This window comes from Centropristis striata, chromosome 22, assembly GCF_030273125.1.
Source record: "Centropristis striata isolate RG_2023a ecotype Rhode Island chromosome 22, C.striata_1.0, whole genome shotgun sequence".
Lineage (NCBI taxonomy): Eukaryota > Metazoa > Chordata > Actinopteri > Perciformes > Serranidae > Centropristis > Centropristis striata.
This window is the reverse complement of record NC_081538.1, coordinates 6726819-6745648: the sequence shown is the minus strand read 5'-3', so window position 1 is coordinate 6745648 and position 18830 is coordinate 6726819. Positions and strand designations below refer to the sequence as shown.

Below are 18830 nucleotides of genomic sequence, written 5' to 3'. Positions count from 1 at the left end.
AGTCTTTCCGAACCAAAGGAAGGAACTGAACCCAAAACACAGCACATTCTTGGTTGAATTTCGGCGAATCAACATTGGGCAGGGTAGTAGCAGGCTTGGAAAATGTCTCAAGGACAGACGTGGTCCAATGAAGTACTTCAAAATATCAAAAACATCAAAATATGGTCAGACAACCACACAAAAACAACAAAGTCTTGGTGACGGAATCACACATCGGTTCAATCAAAGTGAAAAAACTGCCCCCGCAATACATGAAAGTCTCCGACCTACGAGAGAGTGCCAGCTCTTTCCCTCACATATTCTGTCCAATAGACAAAGGACAGCTTCAACAGTGTAAGCACAGTGTGAAAGCAAACCAAACCAAATGAAGAATGCAACAATGTTGCAACTTCACCTCTGAATTGCTTCGAGTCCACCAGAGTTGAGAAAAAACTTTCTTGCACTGTCTCACTTTCTTGCCTTATCCCTGTTAACAGATTCTGCATTTGAATGCATGAATATTTGATGCCGCGTCGAAAGGCTAAATCATCATCAGTCTTATAGCAGATTGAGATTGTGGGTTGCTCCACTCAAAATTAAACTCTGGTTATTCCCTTGCTGCCCCACCTCCTCATATCATCAATCCTCTCCTTCGCAGGTTCATCTCCCCTGCCTCCCAGCTCGTCATCACCTTCTCCCTCATCTCAGTTCAGCTGCTGGGGGTCTTTGTCTGGTTTGCGGTGGATCCTCCCCATACGGTCGTGGACTACGGCGAGCAGCGGACCCAAGATCCCATGTCGGCGCGCGGCGTCCTCAAGTGTGACATCTCGGACCTGTCCCTCATCTGCTCCCTGGGCTACTCAATCCTGCTGATGGTGACGTGCACGGTTTATGCCATCAAGACGCGAGGTGTGCCCGAAACCTTCAACGAGGCCAAGCCCATCGGATTCACCATGTACACCACCTGCATCATCTGGCTGGCGTTCATACCCATCTTCTTTGGCACGTCACAGTCTGCAGAGAGGGTAAGTGTTAAGTTTTATGTAATGTGTCTTGGTGTGAATCCAAGTATGTACTAAACCTGCATCCCTGAACTGCTATTTTTAACATTTTTTTTATGAACTACAGTCTACAGAGAGTGTGAGTATATTGCAGATGTCTTTACTTCATCCCCATCATCTTTAGTCTGCAAAGAGGATGAAACCGTGTGTGTGTGTGTGTGTGTGTGTGTGTGTGTGTGTGTCTGCGAGTCTGTGGGTATATCTCTTGGATTACCCTGTAAATGACCTGTTTGGGATTTAAAGCAATTTCCTCCAAGACACCCGAGTCTACGGGAAAGATGACTACAGGGTGAATTTTCGCATGATTTGACTTACTAGGGAAGGGTGCAGCGGATTTGGATGATTTTTGTGTGATACTAATGTATGTATGTTTGTAAAATGTCTTTTTATAAGATGACAATTCACTGACAGGTTGGGTTGTGATAGTGTGGTTTATGGGCTTTTTGCAAGCATGACTAAAATTCTCCTGTGCCCATTTTGCAGTATTATGAAGTTTTGGAATCACTTTTTCGAGTCATAAATTTGCATGTATTTCAATGGCAAAAAAAAAATGCTTTCTCTCTTCCCCAGACAACCTTTTGGAGATCAAAACTGCATCTCTTGGCAGTGAGAGATAGATATGTTTTTCAATTGTAGCTATACTAATGGTGTAGAGTCCAAAATCTCCTGACAATCCCCCGTGAGTACAAGAGGATTTTCTGTCTGACTGATTGACTGGATCCATGCCTCGGTCCAGGCTTTTAGAGGGTTGTACTGTAGAGCTTATTCCTCCTACCTTTAGTCAATTATTAATGGCTATGTGATGTGAGTGAGATGTATCTTTTACAAGGTGTGGTGTGTGTGTGTGTGTGTGTGTGGGCACCCTTTTCAGGGTGCAGGCTTCATGTAATGAATGATCGTTTCATTGTGGATGCACGGTGCATTATCAGCATGTATGTTGTGGTTTATTGGATATTTGATGTTGTGCATTCTACATAGAATAATCTTCTGTGCTATACACACCAATAATCTCACATACACAAACACAAAAACAATTATACTTATATTCATGCAGTGGATCTGAAACCTGGGGGGTGTGGGACCCCCCATGGAGATCCAAGATAAATCTGGTGGCACAAAATATTTAATATTCATTTTTCCTTAGAAGTCCTTTAAATGAAACGATCTAAGAGGGAAAATTCTTTTGATTTGCTCATGTTAACAATAAGGCCTATGATCTATGGACCCTAGAGCTATTTTCTGGCTCTAGGGGTCTCTCAATCAAAACAATACACTTTTGGTGACATTGTGAAATGGTGTAGGATCATGAGAGCCATCATTGCAGTCATCTTCTACCGGTTCAGATTCCTTAAGTGTTTTCTGAAATGAGTATGAGTTTTACAGAAGCCAAATTATCCACATAGGTCTCCTCTCCTCCAAAACAAACAGACCAGGTGATTCAAACGGTAAAAACACTGAATAAAGCAGGTTCAAATTAAAACCAGCTGGAGGGGCTGCAAGCCAAGCTGCCAATAAGGTTTGCTCATCTTCTTTCTCTGATAACTTCTTTCCTAACTCAGACACCCTCCATCCTACATCTACATAATTAATGTGTAATAAAATGTAGAAAATCACCAAGTTCTAAAAAAAAAGTGTATCATAAAAATGTGGCTTAAAACTGGATAAAATGTCAGTTGAACAGCTTCTGGCTGACATCCACATTGCTGACACATGCACAACAGGGATATGACACCATATCAAACAGATTGTACTCTGTTAAAATTACAACTTTATTTAGGTTTAAAAATTATTGGAAACATTTGGGATATTGTATGTACACACCTCAACAAAATATTGAACATATATCTAATTGTTTTTAGACATTTTACTGTGGAAAAGTTACACATTATACCTTTAAGCAAAAAAAGATGGGGTGCCACCGCTTTAGGAAAAACAATAATCCAGTATCGAAGTGATTGAATGAATGTTTGACAGGCTGTAATAACCTATAAAAACAGAGGGTTAAGGAGGCATGAACATACATACACAATCACAGTTAATCTGATTCATATCAATACACCACACACAGTAAACCAACATATTCAGTTACATTTTATTGATGCTATTTCTTGATAGTGTGACTATTGCAGTTTTACCAATAAAACCCTTCATATTCTCATTGCCATTCAAGGCATGACATTGATGGCAGATGTCACAGGTTGTACATCACAATGCTTAAACCTTTGTATAATGTAAATGCACACACATGGCAGATAGATTAGCAGTAAACAGAACCAGCTGCAGGCAAGGCGACGAACAACCTTGATAGCACTGGATAATTCACACATAAACACACAAATACTGAAGAGATACGAATCACAAGCTGCTTAAGAAATAAATATATCAAATCAATGTACAGCTCATGAACACAAAGTGTGTCCTTGTGCTTCCATCTACGCAATCGCAAATGTCAGTCCAACTGTGTTCTCGTCTTCTACACAAACACCACATACCTTTGTCTCCATGGGATGCTCAAGTCTTCCTTCCAAACCCTCAATAAAAGAGTTGACTCTTATCGTCTCTCCCTGTTTTGGAGTGTCAGTCAGGCAATTTTCATTTCTCCATTTCCTTATGTCTCGGCCCATTTTCCTTTCGAGGCGGACACCCGCCTCCGTCGTGTGGCAAAATAGCTGACATCAAAGTGATCCAGTCTAATCACACATCAGGGAAATCATACTCTTGCTTTCTGGATGTTTCATAGTGTTTTTCCTTTGTTCACTATCATTTTTTTTTCTCCTCGAGAAGCCGGGGAGTTTCGGAATCGTTATTGATGCAGGAAGTTTTAAGTGAGGTTTTTATCATTTTTCTTTTCCCCTCAACACATTCAGGAAAATAGGATGTGCTGAATATAATTACTATTATAACCTAATAAGGAGAACATTACTGATTCGCTTTTCTTTGACGGCGACTTTTTTCAGTCGTTGCTTTCAAACAGGTGACCTCAAAACAGCTGAAAGCTTCTGTAACCCTGAAGTTGAGTGTGAGGCCATGACCTTGCACACATTCTACTGTGTTTGAAGGTGCTGATGTATGATGCACTTTAAGGTGTGTTCATGCATATCTGTGTGTGCGTGCATGCTTGTGTGTATGCTATCTGACGTGCTGTCTTACCGGTTGGGCTGAGCGGCGTCCGTGCCATGTTTGTTCAGCTAATTAGAATGTCCACCAGCGACTTCTTGTGTATTGGCGTTGGCTTGTGTTTGTCTGGTGTGTTGTATTTAATTGGAATATCCACCAGTGCACATTTGTGTGTCTGTGTATGTTGTTTCTAATTGGAATATCCTCTGGAGTGTGTGGCAGCTGGCTGGCTAACAGAGAGAGCAGAAGAGAGGGAGGAGAGAGACGAGTGAAAGGAATAAACAGGTAATGATGTGACTTGCTGATGGGGCTTTAATGAGAAGAGCTCTACCAAGGGCATAGGTTTGGTTTCCAAATGGGTGAAGGGGGAAGGGGCCACAATGAAGTTAGTTGGAGGTTAGATGGCAACATGACTTGCATTAAGATTAACTTTATCAAACAGCCATCACACTCCCCTTAATCATTATTAGATATAGTCAGTAACCTTAGTATAAAAACATTACATTACATGTCATTTAGCAGACGCTTTTGTCCAAAGCGACTTACAATAAGTGCATTCAACCTGATGGTACTAGACATAGACCATAGGAATCGAGTAAGTACATAACTTTAAGAGCTAACTGTCATTGCTAAGGAGTGCTATATGTTAAAGAAGAAAAGAAGAGAAAAGAAATAAGAGTTTTATTTTTTTTATTTTATTTTTTTATATATCTGTTAGGTGACCATGACTTAACCGAGGTATTGTTGGAAGAGATAGGTCTTCAGCCTGCGGCGGAAAACGGCTGTATTCATTTGTGTATGATTGGTACTCCACTATAATAAATGTATGTATAGCTACTTAAGCTGCTCATGGCTGCTGCTGATGTTAAAGGGATTTTTTTTTAAATTTTCAACTAACATTGTGTCTTTTCAGTGTGGAATTACAAGCAGAAGAACAGTTTTTGGCTTTCATCCATTTTGCCAGGTCCTGGAGCTTGTTGCAAATATGCGAGCAAAAGTCTGCAAAATCTTGTCGAACTTTCCCTTCAATAGCGTTGTGACTTTTGATGCAGCACATGTTGAAACAGTGGCTCGCATATCGGTTATATGAAGACATTTCAAATGGCAATTGTTTGAGTGATTGGATCTTCTAGCTGCCATTTAATCAGACTCCAAAAGGTATGCTTCAGTGCTTCTTCTGTTAGCTTTTCCCCCCCTAGAAATTTCAACACTATCTCATGGTCTTGCACTATGTCTACATCATCTGCATCAAGAAAGCAGCAGGTTAGCACAGCAGCAGCAGCAGCAGCAGCAGGCCTTCCTCAGTGTCTACACAGGATGTGTTCAGGCACAGTACTGTGGAGGAGGTCATCCGCTTTTTGGCAGCTCAGAGCCCAAGACACCATCTCTACAGTTATGTACTTAAAAGTCAAGAAAATAGACCTGAGGAGTTGTGGTTGCGCACATATAGCGCAAGTAAAACATGAGCCATTACGTCCTGTGTACACAACTTGATTGATTGCAACCCTGATTCCAAAAATATGGGACACTGTAAAAAGTAACTAAAAACAAAATATGTCAAATTGCTAATAGGAGTACAAATTTATAAACAGTTTGAACTTTAAATACCTTGCCTTTATACTATATTTGATTCAATATAGGTTGAAAATGGCTTGCAAATCATAGCATCCTGTTTTTTAACATTTTTCACAGCATCCAAACTTTTTTGGAATCTGGGTTATAAATTAGAAGCTTATCTCTTGCATCAGACACATCCACAGACTCCTAGCAGACCTTTTAGTATTCCCAGTCGGTGTTCAGCTCATGTATGTCTGTTTCTGGTGTTCCTTCATTGCTCCGAGTTGTGGTATGTGATGTCATACACATATGGACTGGAACTGATACACTGTAAAAAAAGATAAACAATAGCTACTCAATAAAATTGAGGCAACAGATTGCACGCAATATTATTAATTAAATCTAACTACGTTACTAGTTGAGTTAATAACAACTTAACAGGAAGTGCCTGTCACTTAAAATCTGACTAATTCTATTGTGTTGGATTCATTCAAAATTCTCTTGATTTAGAATTACATACACATAAAGATTATATTTAATGTGATCAAAATAAGTAGATTCTATCTCAAACATTTTTATATTAAAGTTACTTAAACAACGGCCTCAAAATCAAGGACGCATTTATATTTAATACATTTTATCAAATATATTAAGTAAAATGAAATGACTACAGAATCATTTATTACAGTGTAAGATTTGATTGATACCAATCGTATACTTGAGTTTCAAATTCCTGGATTTTAGACCCATGTTGTTTTAGAAAGACATTTCAGCATATTGCTGGTATTTCCACCATTGAAATCATCATTTTACAGACATTACAAGCCGCGTTGTTCGTTATCATCTTTCTTACACCATGACTTGATCTTGTTGCAAGTTTTGAAACGTGGGTTAATCAGTCTGGTGTCATTGTTCTGCAATGCGCAACTGTGAGAAAAACATGCCATCATCGAGAAAGGGAATTAAAGAGCTCGGATACATATGATCCGATTGACCGAGAATACAGTTCCAGTTGAGAACCACTTCTATATTCACATACAGAAGTCTCTGGCGGGGGTCCTGTCTTCAGAGCGTACCAGCAGAGATCTGAAGGTGTTATGTGGTTTGTGGTCATTGCACCGTGAAGAGGTTGAAAGCTAGCGAGCTGACCTTCAGTTAAGGTCAAGAATAAACTTTGATGCTTAACTTTTTTCCTTCTGACCTTTCAGGAGTTGATAGGGCATCTACTTACCTCTGCCTTGGCCAGTGTTACAACTTGTTAAAGCCTGCATTGACTGGGAGAAGAGCTGGATCTCACTGTGTGGTACAGTGAGATCAGCAGAGCAGTGGGGAAACATAGAGAATTGGCACTATAGAGCTTGGTAGAAGGAACAGACTGTGCTCATGGAACAAGGATTATACAGTTATGCTTACATTCCACCTCAGGAAATCCGACATTCCTTCATAGCCTCTGGGAGACCTAATTGTCTCATATTATCTCTTGGTACGTGTATATTTAGAATTTCTTTATGTGGTTCATTTGCTGACAAATGCAGACTTGAGATTCTGCCACATCCTCATCTCCTGTCCTCACCCACACACTGTCACTTGCTTCTCTTTCCCGCTCATGTACTTTAATATGTTCAGTCCCTTCCACAACCTCTTCTCATATGCTTCTTGTGTTTTTTGCTTTCTCCCCGTCTTAACACCCGTCCTCTCATTCCTCCACATTGCTCACGTCCTGTCCCTCACACTCCTCTCCTCTGAATACTCAACATGGCTCTGAGTCACAGTGGGCAGAGAGAGAGAGACAGAGCGAGAGAAGAGGAGGAGAAACACAAAGAGAGGGAGTGATGAGAATTGAAAGGGAAAGTTTCAGCGAGAGATAGGGACACGCAGGCAGACAGTGAGACTCGGAATAAGAATGTGAGAGATAAATCAAGAAAAAGGGAGAGAGAGTGATTCTTAACCATCTCCAACGAGGGAAGTATTGTTTTGAAATAGGTCATGCTACCATGCAGAGGCTGCTGGCTCCAAACAGCTTCTGCCGCACCCTGCAGAAATGCGAAAGGTTGTGTGTGTGTGTGTGTGTGTGTGTGTGTGCCTCTCTCTGCTTGTTGTAAAGCCCTAACCACAGGGTACATCCTCTCTCCAGCTCTCTCTCTCTGTTTCTCCCTCATCATTCCTTTCCCTGACGCTATAGACAGAAGACCGTCCTTCTTTCTTCTTTTCTCTTATTTCTCTCTATCTATACCTCTCTTTCCTTTCCTCCTGTAAGCCACCTCTCCTGTTCTCCAGATGTCTAAAATATGGTCAGCTTGTTATCTCTTGTTTCCAACAGAGCAAGAATCAACCACCCCGCTGCTAGCAACAAACCCACTCACTGTGTTTTATGCGTGAGCATGTGTGCATATCTTTTCTTTCTTTTTTGGTATTGTGTCATTATGTGAACGCTAGTTGCTTGCACAGAGAAATATTTAAGTTTTTTATTTGTTTGCTGGTTATGCTTGTATACCCATATATGCTTGTACATCTGAGAGATAGAGATGACAACGAAATCTTATACCTTCGAGACCTTACTACCACTGGACTACATACCTTCTTTTTGGTCATTCAATGTCTTTTTTTTTGTCATTTTGTGTCTTTTTTTGTCATATTGTGTCTTTTTTTGATAACTTTCTGGACAATTTGTGTCTTTTTTGGTCATTTTGTTTCCTTTTTTTGGTCATTTTGTGTCTTTTTTTGGTCATTTAGTGTCTTCTTGGTCATTTTGCGTCTTTTCTGGTCATTTTGAGTCTTTTTTGGTCATTTTGTTTTCTTTTTTTGGTCATTTTATTTCTTTTTTTGGGCGATCTGAACTGTGCGTGTGAGATTGTGTTCAGTGAGCGGGGCTCGCGGACAACATGCATGTTAAATTGGGGGTCGCGACTCAAAAAGGTTGAGAACTACTGCTCTACATAACATTCAGAGTAAATCTATGGTTTTTAATACACTGGGTACTCACATGCACTCACATGCACTTTCAGACTGGCTACCACAACAAAGAACAGAAAAGGTCGGATTTTATTTACACCCTCTTTAATATCCCCTTTACAGCACTTTTCTTATACTTCCCATAACGGCTGCACCTCTATTCACCCTCTGTCTGAGAGGCTCGGTTATGGTGCCTGTCTCTTTAAATCCTCCACCTAAAGGAGTCCAATCTGCTTTGATTGGTTAGCGTGTCCACGTCTTTCTGTGTCTCACTGTATGTACCACTGTCATTGCAGCCGGTGGAATGACTGTGAGAGAATAGTGACAGTTTTTATTGGAAAAAATAACCAATAAAAACTCTGAAATGAAAACTACACAATTGAACATGTTCCAGCTGGAAAATGATCTGAAATTTAGAAGAAATTTGCTACTTTTGGCAACCAAGATTACTGTTTTTCTGATGTTGGAATGACTGGAGCATCACTTTGTGCTTTGAAAAATACACAATAAAAGCTTTTAAGCCAAAACTACAAAATCAAACATGTTCCAGCGGGAATGTGGTCTGAATTTGGAGAGAAATTTACAATGGCAACCAAGACTATACTGTCCATAGAAACCAAGCACAAGCTGAAAAGTTTGAAAAAATGATTGGAAAAGAGTAACACATTACTTATCCATATGTTAACCTCATTATTTTACACTGAAGAATTTTTATATTATATATTTATGCCAGAAAAAAGGAAAAGAATAATAGGTCCCCCTTAAAATTTGCCATTTTTGTGAAAATCTCTTTTTCCATACCGAGCCAATAAATTGAACATCTCGGTCTTCATTAGTAGGTAGAGAGTAAAAAAAGGGTATGCAGTGCAGCCTTAACCCAGCTTGGGAAAAGAGTGACTTCTGCAGTGTTGTCATGGAAGGACAGAGCTGAATGTTCTGAGCCGTTTGAATCCTCAGGTTCACACACTGAATCTGCTATTCATGCAGCCCTGTGCACTTTGTGTCTCTCAAGGCCTCCCATTCACATTATCTCTCTGACACATTCCCCATCTCTGTCTTTGACACCCTCCCACACAGACACACACACACACACTGCTGTCTAACCTCAGACCAAAGCAGGACCCAAGTGTCCTCACCCCAAAACAGACCCTTAAACAAGTGAAGAATGGCAAATAACCTCACTTTGAGTCACAGTTCTCATTTTTTTCCCCTCTCCTTGTGATTGTGTTTGATCCTCAGGAGTGTATAAAAATCACACACAATCTACAGCACCTGCCACACAAATCCATTCCGCCACACACACATATACACTTGGTGTCACTGCTCGCCATCCTCAGACAGATTTATGGCAGTGACTGCGGGTCCCGGTGGAGAACCAGGGACCGCCCAGATCCTTACCGGGAGTAACCGTCGGTAATCAATCTACAGTGATCTGAAGAGGTTGAGAGAGAGAGACGGAATAAAAGCAGGACGATGAGGGAGAGAAGCTTGATAGGTTGGTAGCAAAAATGTGAAAAAGAGACATGGAGGCTGAGAGCAAGAGGGAAAAAAGGAGCAAACACAAGACAAAACTGCAGCAAGAAAAGAATGAATCAGAGTGTGGGAGTGCAGAGTAAGAGCGACGTCAACAGCTACTAGTAGACAAAGAGAGTCAAAGGAGGGTGGGATTCACACAGTCATCCAACGCAAAGATGGAGGAAGAAAGGCAAGCTAATATTAGAGAGAAGGAGATAAATGTAGATTGAGGATGAGGAAGAGTGAAATTGAAATACTGCGAGAAATAGAGAGGGAAAGAAAGCGAGGAGGGAGGGAAACAGAGAATTGTCTGAATCGTTTAAGCATCGGACAGATGGCCAAAGCTCCGGGGTCATGAGCATTTAAACATCCCAGCTCTCCGTCACACACACACACACAGCTTTCCCCAAAACATGATGCCACACAAGTGCCTTGGGAAGATCGCATTGCAGGGTTTATTGTAACACTCACTTTATTTTCATTTGTACTAGCCAGAGATTCAGCTGCAGCTTGTGTCAGTGTCTATAAAATCTATAAAACTAGATACTGAAACACCACATTTGCCTAAAATTTGTTTGCATTCACAATGAGACAGTGCAATTTGTTTGCCTGATACTTTGTGACATACTGCAGGTTGTTTTCCACAGTCCGTATAATCATGATATCTATGTTTCAGTAAGAGGAAAAGCTGGAGATCGTTAACCCTCTGAACCCAAACTAGTTTCGGGGCATTTTTGGCTCTTGTCACATTTTACTTTCTGTTGTTTTTCACTGCAATATGCAAGTCTTGCTCTTCTATGGAAACAGCACAATCGGGGCTGGAAGTATGGAGTTCTTTTGTCTTCTTTTGTGCAGTATAACACAGTTATAACGTAATAATTTAGTTCACAAATCTGGAATAAAATGGAAATCGATACAAACAGCATTATTCCAAGTACCCACAAGTGTTACCAATGTTGCATTATAATGGGGGTTCTTAGTGCTATACATATTGAGCTCAATACTTGTATACAACTTTATTTTTGTCCTCTCCTCTGTGCTCTGTGTAAATAGCCTGCAGTTCTGTCAAAGTTTCACTAGAGTCATCCATGGCTTTCAAGTTGTGTGTGCAGAATGTAATGTTTCTCACAGGACGGGGTTCATAGGGTGCAAAAATCTCTTAGAATGTTGAACATATAAAGCGTAATTGGTTGAAATGCTGCCTGCTAATTGAGTAAGAGCTAAATGTGTGCTTTTTGTCATTTTTTCCTGGTTAACATGTAAAGTTGAACAAGCCTTCATTCAGCATTTAATTACCTAAGCAGTGGCTGTTATACTGGTTAAATGTTAGCAATTTGTGGCTTTAGCAGTCAATAAGCTCTAGTCTGTGCAGAGAGTCAATAAGGAAATCTGCTTCCTGAAGGGGGAATTTTCCTTTATTAATTTAATGAAACATATTATTTCCTCCCAGGCAGAGTATTTCTCCCAGATTAACCATCATTCTTTTATCACTTGTTGGGGAAATTTGCACGAATCATAGAAATTTGCAAGCTGTTCAAAAATAATATTGAGACAAGTTGAATTCACCCCCTCCACCCATTACCCCCACCTACCTTGTGATCAAGAGAATCATGGCGGGAGTTAACATTTATAACTACACAGCCTTGAATACAGCATGTAGGTATGGGTGCTTGAGGGAAAGGAGGACAGTGTATATAAGAGGAGTGGGTTGCTTCTTTCATCAAATGAGTATTAGTACTGAACCACGAGGGCATAAAAGAAGGAAATATATGAGCTGTAACAAAGTCCCACATCTGAAATGCAAATTACAAATCATGCAAGTATGCCGTCCCTGCACCCTGTATTATGTAAAACTTTTCACAATCTGGTATAAATTGCATTTGGAGTATGTGATTTGATTATACTACATGTGGTTGTGGCGAATGAGACAATTTTGTTACACTTAAAAAACATATTAACTTTATTTTTTACAGATAAGGTAAAATATCAGTAAATATCTCCTGAAGTAGCCTCACACAGGGATCAGCAGAACAGAGGAGTCACTTCTGACCAATATTTCTTTCCTCTGCTGGATTTAGACGTCATGTCGCCTTTTATTCTGACAGAGTTTACAAATCCTTGGGGTAATTATCTGCAACAGGCTACGTGTGGGATAATTTTTTTTCTTTTATTCATTTTTGAAGGAATGGGTTTTGCGATCTTTTGCAGGATTCTGGTGGGATTTGGTCGTTTGGCTGAAAATGGGTAGAGACAGACAGCAAGTGTCAGATCCTGACATCAAACAGTGAGATGTTGAAGGATGTGGGGACGCCCAAGGGGGACCTCACACAGAGACGCTGGCAGTCACACATACCCTTACACACCATATATGCATACACACACACATGCTCTATGCCATAAACTCATACACACATTTAGAAACACTCATCAAGGGAGCAATAGAGACATGCAACGGATAATATTCTCCAAAGTTGTGCACAAATTCCCTTTTAAGGCCCAATGCAGCAGTCATCTGCATCAACCTTACATCTCTAACAACACTAAAATAACAAACATCACATATGCTCTTGTTTATTGTGTTTGTTATTTTCCATATCCACTGCAGCTGTCATTTCTTGATTCCCACATATGTCAGACTATAAAAAAGACAGACCATATGACAAAGCAAAAATAATAAATAGATAACAAAAGGCTTCAACACTGGCACTGCAGCTGATTAAATACTTGCAGTCTTTTTTGTGCCTCTTCATTTTTCTAGATATGCAATATTTACATCCTGATTGGGTTATTAACTGTAAAGAATGGCAATGTAAAGCAAAAGCACAAGAAAGAAAACCATGCTGCATTTAATAACTGCGAGGATGATCATTTAGGCAAAATAGATAAATGAAGCCATTGTAGATGCCCCAATTTAATTAGTGCCATACTTGTCATCCTGCAGATCCCAAGAGAAATTCAAAGTTTGTTGACTTTCAAGCTGTTGCTGAGCAGATGCAATAACCTGGCATCCAGTTGCTGGCAGTGGTGAGGAAATACTTTGTTTGGGGCTTTTGGAGCTCTGACAGATTCAAAGTGTCAGGAAGCATTCAGGTCTGGATCAGTTATAAAAAGTCTTGCCAACAAAGAGTTATTCCAGTCTATGCTTCCAAATGAATTGAACTTTTATGTTGCTGGAGTATTGGAGTGTTGTCCCCTATTAAGTGTTAGGAAAAAGGGCTATTAGTAGTTTGTATATGAGGTTTATAGTACCTCAAAGAAACGTATACAAGTTGAGTTTTTCATTTCATTCTGTGGAGTACAGTATATGTGTGCTGCCAGTAGCAGCTGTGTCAGTGTGTTAATGTATGTGTGTGTGTGTGTGTCTACTATGATTTAAATTACTGTAAACAGATGGGCACCAGTACCACTTGTAGAGTACGACTAATTCACTTGGAACCATTGCCAAAACATAACAGAAAAAGCAAAGACATGATTTCCACCTTTTAGTTGTCTGTTATATTAAACTTTTTTTTTCTATCTTACTTAAATATGTACTGTTAAAACGCTATTAATCAGATAGCCGCTGACACTGTCTATGCATTATAACAAAAAAAAAAAGCTTTACGTTTACTGCAGCTGACTCGTTTCATTGTTGCAGATTAGCGATTAAAGGTTCTATTGTTTAACCTGTATTAATCACTTTATAATACAATGAATTAATGGACTGTTGAAAACAAAGACTTTCCTCGACTCTTTTGGTATCACACCCTGTAGACTCAGGATTTTTTTACAGGGAGATTCCAAAAGGGTGTTACATTTATGCCCATTTAAGTGTTTTGCCTCTCTCCAGCTCCTACAGCGCCAACAGTGTCCAAAATCCAGAGACAGACCTTCAGTAGTAGCTGTAGCAACTCGAATTCAGCCAGCACATGACCCCCCCATGAGCTGTGAGTCCTGCACCACCCCGATTCCCTGCTGGATCAGTAAACTCTCCGTTGCTGCAATTAGACCCAGTGCTGCTGCTTTTCTGGGGTTTGTACTGGCTTAATTCATGTTGCTACAGCCACTAACTGAAGGTCATCACAGCTGTAATCCACTCGCGTTCAAGTAAAGTAGTCTCCTAGTGTATCATTTGCGGTCTGATAAATGGTAGATTTATCGAATTCAATGCCCCGTATTGCTTTTTTCCAAGCAGCTATAGCTGAGGGAGCCAAAGTTAGCCAGCTATCTGTAACTTAGCTTCCCTGGTGTTGGTTTATTTGTAATGTTAGCTGATAAAGTAATATACAAACAGCATTTTACCAGTTAGATTGTCCTTGGGAATCAGGATAAATTCACTGACACAACCCACTCTAGATAGTATTTTTGCTATGCTATTAGCTAGCAATTCATTGTTGTTAAAAAGCTAGCCAGTGGTAGTAAGCAATAGCCAGCTAATGTCAAAATATCACAACATATTTCACATTCAACTCAACTGTTGTGGGTGTTGCTCGTTATTTGATACATTACAGAAATATGATTGTAATTTATTTTCCAGCAATCTATCAACATGATGTTGGTCATACCCGTTCAGTCTCATGTAGTCACATCAACTCATAAAAACCTTGAGCATTGCATGTCCCAATTATCATTAATACATCGTCACAGTTAATACTTACTATTCAAATTTTAAAAAATCAATTCAAAATTACTTTATTTATCCCCGAGGGGAAATTCAGTTGGTCTGTTAGCTCTTAAAGAATTAGACAGCCTGATGGCTGAAGGAGTGAAAGATCTTTTGAATCTTTCGCTCTGCAACGGAGACAGAGGAGCCGTCCATAAAGGTTTTGTGTAGCGGATGATCCGGGTATTTCAGGATGGGCTTGAACTTGACAGGTCATCTCTCCACCACCTCCTCCAGTGTGTCCAACTTGGCTCCAACCACAGAACCAGCTCTTTAGACCAGTCTGTCCAACCCACCACAGACTGATAAAACATCTGCAGCATCTTACTACAGATGTCAAGAGATCTGAGCTTCCTTAAGAAAAAGAGGCGGCTCTGCCCCTTTTAGTAGAGAGCGTCTGTGTTTAGGGACCAGTCCAACTTATTATCCAGGTATACACCTAGATACTTATAACTTGGCACCACCTCAAGATCAAATCAAATAGTCTTCATTGTCATTATATAGTTCACTATACAACGAAATTGAAAGTGCCACTGCATAAGGTGCATAGTTATGACAATCATAACACAAAACAACATGAGTAAAAACATTTTTAAAAATACCGAGCTAAACAAGGACAAAAACAAGAACAAGGACATGTGATGTAATAAATAAGTATAAAAATAAATAAATGGCTACTTAAAATGCTATAATTTATACATGAGGTCCACCCCACAGGTATTAACTGGCTGAAGAGGGGCTTGAATCTGCGGAAAGCTCTGATCATTTCCTTAGTCTTTGAGGTGTTCAGTAGATAGTTATTGTGACTCCAGTCACTAAAGGCTTTTATCAGATCCCTATATTCAGATTCCTGTCCATTCCTGATAGACGCCTATAGATATATAGTTTGTACACGCATAGCCTATTTTTCAAAATTTTTAGATTTCTACATCATTAAGGAAACTATGAAGGAAACAGTATGTTGATGACTTTGTGAAGGAAGGGGGACTTGATGCTATTTCCTTCAACATGAGGTGGAATTTCAAACTATTTAATTAGAGGACTAAGTGGACTGTTCTGAGCAGAAACGTAATCAAGAGAAGTTGAGAAATATGACAAAAATAATGCGTTCCCTTCAATAAAGTCACCAATTAAAGGTCAAGAATGTATTACCTTCATTCCTTTTTCTTTTATTCTTTTCATTAGAATTACAAAAGAGGATTGGGACTATGTAGTGTGACTCAGTATTAGCCTACTGTGGGAAAGGGTTTTGTATAATTTCCAGCCCAATTTCTGTCAAGACTGCATAATATCAGCTGCAGAAACAGGTAGCTTTGACATCCATGACAGAAGAGCAGCAGTACAGTTACTCCTGTTTTTCATGTTCATGGTGTGACACATTTTTTTCCCTTACAACTTGGAAAGCTAGTCCTTGCTGGGTATTTTAATTGGCTGTAGCTGTGCACAGTGGGACCGCGGTCACGTCAGATAGGAGAGAGAGAGCAAGCTATTCACAACAGGGCCACCCTCACAGTGTGCATTATTATGAAACCCAATGCGCAACTCAAAATTTGTTTGACTTGAGAATAGCAGAACCTCATACAGATCTGCAAGTCAATAAGAGCTACACTAACAAGCTGTGGTAGAGCAAACACAGATGTAATATTGTCGTCTAAAATACCCTGTCCACTCTTTTATGAGACCCGTACAGACCGAAGACCAGTATGGATTAGATGGAGGAAAAAATGTCTCTAAGTGCTGTTTTGTAGAAGATAATGAGGCACTTGTGGACAACAGTGACCACGCTTGGGCCCAATTAAGCTGCTCTGACAGAAAGTTAAAATATTGTGGCACAGAAACCTGTGTCAAAGCTTTTTGTTCGTGAGTTTTTCATCACAGCACTTTGTTGGAAAAATGTGTGTGATGGGTGAGTGGAGAATTGCAACTTGGGGATTTAACAAGCTCTAAGTAAAAAGCATATTCAAGTCAAGTTGTTACTTTCCACCGTGGCCGTGAACTGCTAGTTTTGATTCTATTTTAAGACATAAAGTTGCAAACATTTTTCTTCACTAGCAATACTTTTGTGTGGCTGGGCAAACATTTATTTAAACTAGGTAGATTCAGTGTAAAGACATTTTTACCTACTGATTCCAAAAAAAAAGTTGGGACGCTGTGTTAAACATAATGAAATGAGAAAGCATCAAATTCAGAGTGTATATTTACAAAATTTAATCAGTTTGAACATAAAACAAACTGTCTTTCTACAACTTTATTTTTTGAATTCTCCTTTTTCGTCACAGATTGTTAAATTTCAGACACGTCCCATTTTATTCCAGATTTGTAAACTAAATTATTAAGTTATAACTGGGTTATACTGCACAGAAGAATTCAAAATAACTCCCTTCTTCTAGCCCCGATTGTGCTGTTTCCATAGAAGAGCAGGACATATATTGCAGTAAAAAACCAACAGAAAGTAAAATCGTCCCAAATCAGGGTTCTGTACGAATTAAAAAACATTATATCATATCTTGACAGAAAGAAGTACTTCCTTCAGTGATATCCTTTATGGAGGATACAACTCTCATAGTTTGATGCTAGTGTATTCTCCAGCTTCATTACATGCACTTTTTATAGTGGAACAACAAAGTTATCTTATTTCAGTATTTTCAGAGGAAAGTAATCTTTAACACTGATGAATTTTACTGCCAATTGAAAGTTGTCAGGAGATGTAAAATAAACTAATAGACAAAATAAAACTAGATTTTGCAACACATGTATGAAGCTACGACAGCTACTTCAATTTTTATCTCTCTGGCTCTCTGCTCCCTCAAACGTCCTTGCTGTCAAGACACTGTACTTTGCTAATTGATTAATGGCACAAATTTGGTCACAGCTCACCAAAGTTGAACTGAGATTAGATTAGATTTTTTTCGTGACTCTGAGCAAATCCACTTATCATGGAGGGTCCATTGAAATTAATTGACTTTACTGTCATCATAAATGTGTTTTTGTGTAAAAAGGAAAATACACATATTTCCAGAATATATAATGTTATATTATGGATCCAAATTACACTTGTTAAATATTGGCAGTAATGCTTACACAGGTGCAGATCTAGCCTTTTTAAAGAGATATTTGTCCAGGAAATATTTTGCCGAAAGTTTAATTTATCACAATTTTATTTACAACACAGATTCCAAAGAAGTTGGGACGCTGGGAAGGATTTTATTGAAAACAACATTTGCACATCCTTTTTGAGCTACATTTTATTGTAGTACAATACAAAGACAAGATTGTCATAATTCAAACTGATAAATGTTTGTTTTTTTGTCAATACACACTTCAGAATTGAATTCTGAATTTGAGCACTCTGTCTGTGTTTGCATTCTGTTCTGTCTGGTCACGCTCCCATTATTACAATAAATAAATAAATAAAAATAAAATCTCCTCACCCTCCCATGGCTCAGGTGATTAAAATGATTAGTGGTCCCATGGTGTGAGTGGACAGAAACAGGAGGAGTCAATTACACACACACACACACACACACACACACACACACACGCAGTGTTTTCACACTAAACGGTGCAGTGAAGTTAGTTCCGGACCCTCGGGCTGGCTGTAAAGTCACTTTGCTTGTTTGAAGGTTTGGTTGGGACAGCCACCTATCAAGGACACCTCAGCTCATTATCAACATGCACAGACAGTAGTAGCATGATAAATGAGCTGAGATGGAAAGAAAACAAGAAAACAATAGGGGGACAGTTAGAGAAAGGAAGTTGGTAAGGTAAAAAGATAAAACAAGAGAGTTTGGAAAGAGGCAGCTATAGAAAAGTGTATGATAAAGGAAGGGTGAGGACAGGCAAACATTTCAGAGAGAAACACCAGATAGTTTGCAGTGCAGTGTATAGTGCCAACCACTCATTAGAGACAGTGAGGGCAGAGATGAGGGGATGACAAGCAAAAAAATGGAGCGATGCTAGCATTTCTGGGAATGAAAGATGTCATGCACAATGCCTTCTCACCCCTA

The 18830-nt window shown here is 39.4% G+C and overlaps 1 protein-coding gene across 1 annotated transcript in view; it reads left to right on the top strand.

Moving 5' to 3' along the window:
* The window catches only part of grm8a (glutamate receptor, metabotropic 8a), a 306788-nt gene that overhangs the window by 273857 nt on the left and 14101 nt on the right, over positions 1 to 18830 (top strand). The window contains exon 11 of the mRNA XM_059325537.1: positions 638 to 1004. Coding sequence (XP_059181520.1) covers positions 638 to 1004 — 367 coding nt within the window. The remainder of the gene's footprint in view (positions 1 to 637; positions 1005 to 18830) is intronic.